The sequence below is a fragment of the Otolemur garnettii genome, unplaced genomic scaffold (assembly GCF_000181295.1).
Source record: "Otolemur garnettii isolate 467f Iridium unplaced genomic scaffold, OtoGar3 scaffold00003, whole genome shotgun sequence".
Classification (NCBI taxonomy): domain Eukaryota; kingdom Metazoa; phylum Chordata; class Mammalia; order Primates; family Galagidae; genus Otolemur; species Otolemur garnettii.
In genome coordinates this window covers 46,676,578-46,680,918 of record NW_003852398.1, presented here as the reverse complement: position 1 = coordinate 46,680,918, position 4,341 = coordinate 46,676,578, and the positions used below count along the sequence as shown (strand labels likewise).

Below are 4,341 nucleotides of genomic sequence, written 5' to 3'. Positions count from 1 at the left end.
AAAAAAAAAAAAAAAATTATAATACATGACACAGTGGCAGCTACTAATGCATCATTTTACATGTGATACATTATTTAACTTGGACTTTTTGCTACCTCAATTTTAATCTTTTACATAATTTCATAGGTGAAGTGGAAAGCTATTAAGGAAAAATATAAATGGCTGGATTACTCCCATCCTCAGTACAACACAGCAACTGACATAATAAACTAGATACAAAATGCTCCGTGACTCTTCTAAATCCAACCTGTTAAGGCTGTAATGCATGAACCAACGCAGAACTACTCTAGGGTTATACCTATAATTTTATATTGAAATAAAGTTATAATTATGTTCAATAGTCTTCAGAATTTCAAATGAGGACACGCTTTTCTTGAAAATAAAGTCAACAAGTAGGCAAGTCTCCCCAAGTGGAGACACTCACCTTCACATTTCTGAGTCGTTTCACTCTGCTTGTGACCAGCGGGGCATCTGCATTCAAAAGAGCCCACTGTGTTGATGCAGTTTCCTCCTTGGCATATTCCTGGAATAGCCTGGCATTCATCAACATCTACAAGAAGAAAATATTTTGAACATAGATACCATTGATTTCAGAATATTTGTATGTATTTTTCTATTGGAAGAAACTCAGTCATCCTCAAAATAACAGGGTAAAAGGAATATATTTTCATTTATGTAAATGATACAAATATTACTTTGTTTCTTAATTTTTTTTCTTAGAATTTTGTTTTTAAGATGCATCCATTGTTATGTTGCTTGGATTGGCTGCAGAACACTTTCTTAATATGTTCACTCTCCTGATGAGGGGCACCTGGTTCATCTTTAACTTCTTACCACCTTGGTGAATAATGTTATGAATGTCTCCACGATGTCTCTTTGTGGGTGGAGGTGAATGACTTTGAGGACTTAAAGAGACTCTTTATCCCTCTGCTGTAGACCCAGAGCAGAATTAAGAGACCATAGGGTTTGTGTGTGTGTGTATACATATAAGATATATATATTATATACATATATAATGAATAGATAGTGCTCAATGGTTCTTCAAAATGCCTCCAGCAGCCTTCACACAGCTAGCACTCTCCATACCTATGAGCACTCTCCTTACCTATCTTCTTTATGCTTTAAATTGTCTATTGATTTCATCCATTTTGGAAGATAAATTCTTAATATTTATACATATGGTAAAATTCATGAAGCAATTACAAAGGTTTCTCTAACAAATAAATGTGAACATCTACAGGAAATGTTAAAGGAAGTTCTTCATTCAAAATGAAGGTGAAATGAAAATTATAATCTACAAGAAAATTAAAAGGAGTGGAAATGGTAAATATAGTAATAAATATAAAACATATTTTTCTTATTTTTAACTAAGCTTAAAAATGACTTGTGGCTAGGCGCCTGTGGCTCAAGCGCCAGCCACATACACCTAAGGAGGCTGGTTCAAATCCCCATCCCGGGCTCGCCAAAGCAACAATGATGGCTGCAACCAAAAAATGGCCAGGCGTTGTGGTAGGCGCCTGTGGTCCCAGCTACTTGGGAGGCTGAGGCAGGAGACTCGCTTGAGCCCAGGAGTTGGAGGTTGCTGTGAGCGTGAAGCCATGGCACTCTACCCAGGGGGATAGCTTGAGGCTCCATCTCAAAAAAAAAAAAAAATGACCATTACAAACTACAGTAATTGTATTTTGCATGTTATACAGAGAAGTAAAAGTGTAACAAGTATACTGTGGAAGACTGAAGAGGAAAATGGAAGAATATGATTGCAAAGCTATTATATTATGATGGCATAATAATATCTGGAAATAGACCATGGAAAGTTAAATATGTACACACAAACAGTAAAAAATAAACAGAGATACAGCAAATAATCCAATTATAGTGATAAAATGTAATATGAGAATATGCACAATTGATCTAAATGAGGCAGGTAAAAAGAAAAAGGAAAAAAGGAATAGATGAGAAGAATAGGTAAGACATAGTAAAATAAGATTTAAACTTAATAATATTGATGATTACACAAAATATGATACAAAAAATCCAATTAAAAATGTTAAGATTGTCAAATCTTATTTTTCAAAAAGCAAGACCCTACAGGAAACCTACTTTGGCAGCTTAAAAAGTAAAAGCATGAAAAAGATACAGTAAGTACTCATTAATCAAAAGGAAGCTGGAATGGCTATGTTAATATTGTAAAGAGTACTCATCAGCACAAGAAATATTGGATAAAGATGGGCATTTCATAATGACAAAGGGGTTAATTCATTAAAGAGACATGATAATACTAAATACAAGTATATATGCACTGATTATAAAATGTTAAACTGGACCATATTTAAGACTTTAGCACATAGAACTGAGTATAGAAATAGATAAATCCACAATCGTACTTGGAAATTTCCAAATTTCAGTATTAGTAAGAGAACAAATAGGTTAATAATCAGCAAGGATATTTAAAACTTGAACTATAATTTTAACCAACTTGTTCTAACTGACATTTAAAAAACACACCACCCACTTAAGCAGAACACATGTTCATAGTCTGTCTTGTAAATATTCTAAATGTACTTGACAAGAAATAGACAGACTGTCTTCGGAGGTACTGTAAAAAAGCTCATTAAATATAAAAGAATATTAAAATCATCCAAAGTATGTTCTCCAAACACAATGCAGTTAAACTAGAAATTAATAATGGAAAACATCTGAAAGTCCTCAAATATTTGAAATTAAAACAATGTTTTGAAATAACCTGTGGCTCAAAAAAGAAATCCATGGAAAATTAGAACGTAACTTTAATGAAATGAAAATGAAATCACACTATATCAAAATTTGTAGGATGCAGCTAAAGTAGTGCTTAGAGGTGAATGTATAGTAATAAAATGCTTATAACACAAAGAAGGGGAGTTTTTAAATCAGCAATCTAAGTTTCCATGTTAAGAAATTCTGAAAAGTAGAGAAAATCAAGCCTAATGTAAACAGAAGCAAGGAAATAATAATAAAATACAAAACTGACAACAGAGAAAATCAATGATGACACAATCTGGCTTTTAGAAATATCAATAGAATTATAGATTTCTATCAAAAGTAATCAAGGAGAAAAGAGAGAAAAAGAATGAATAACCAATAGAAGGAATGTGAGTGAGTATATCACTGCAGATTCTATAAGATTAAAAAGATCAAAGGAAATAGTATGAACAATTTATGGCACTAAATTCAACAATTAAAATAAAATGTACAAATTCTTTGAAAGGCTCAAATCCCAGAGCTTACTTGAGCAAGAACAGAAAAACTTACAATGATTATATCTATTAAAGAAATTTAATCCTAACTTTGAAATCTTCACACAAAGAAAACCTCATGCCTAGGTGGCTATACATTTAATAATTCTTCCAAACATTTACAGAAGAAATTTTTATCAATTTGTACACAAAAGAGAAGAGAGGAAATTGCTGTACCCATGTTATTGGGCTAACATCACTGTGACACAAAACCAAAGACATTACAAGAAAAGAAAACAAGACAGTTAAATCTCTGCAGAATAGGCACATGAAAATTCTTTAAAGATTTTAGCAAATAAACTTTGACAATATGTAAAAAAATTAGTACTTCGTAAGATTTTTTTTAACATTCAAATGTCTATCACTATTAATTCATCATATTAACAGATTTAAAAAGAGACAGCATATAATCATCTCATGGCTATAGAAAAAGCAAGTGATGGAATTGAACACTCATTAAAGATTTAAAAAAATCTCAGTAAACCCATTTCTTTATTTTTGTTGTTGATGTGATTGCCATTGGAGTCCTTTTCATAAATTCTTTGCCTAGGCTGATATTTATGAGAGTTTTTCCTACATTTTCTTCTAGAATTTTCATGGTCTCATGACTTATATTTAAACTTTCTATCCATCTTAAATTAAATTTTGTGAGTGGTGAGAGATAGGGATCCTGTTTCATTCTTCTGTTTTTCCAGTACTGTCTATTCAATAGGGCTTCCTTTCCCAGGGCACACTATTGTCTGCTTTGTCAAAGATCAGCCAGCTGTATGTGGGAGGTTTTATATCAGAGTTCTCTGTTCTGCTCCATTGGTCTATGTCCCTATATTTGGCTAATACCATGCTGTTTGGATTATGCCAGCCTTACAGTATAGTTTGAGGTCTGGCAATGTGATGCCTCAAGATATGTTCTTGTTGCTTAAGATTAGTTTGGCTATTCAGGCACTTGTCTGGTTCCAAATGAAGCACAGAACTATGTTTTCTAAATCTGTGAAATATGTTGGCATTTTGATGGGGATTGCATTCAATCTGTAAATCACTTTGGGTAGTATGGACATCTTTTTTTTTTTTT

General features: G+C 32.6%; 1 protein-coding gene across 1 annotated transcript in view; it reads right to left on the bottom strand.

The window, feature by feature from the left end:
- FBN2 (fibrillin 2) overlaps nucleotides 1-4,341 on the bottom strand; it is a 247,395-nt gene that overhangs the window by 162,972 nt on the left and 80,082 nt on the right. The window contains exon 7 of the mRNA XM_012807203.1: nucleotides 425-550. Coding sequence (XP_012662657.1) covers nucleotides 425-550 — 126 coding nt within the window. The remainder of the gene's footprint in view (nucleotides 1-424; nucleotides 551-4,341) is intronic.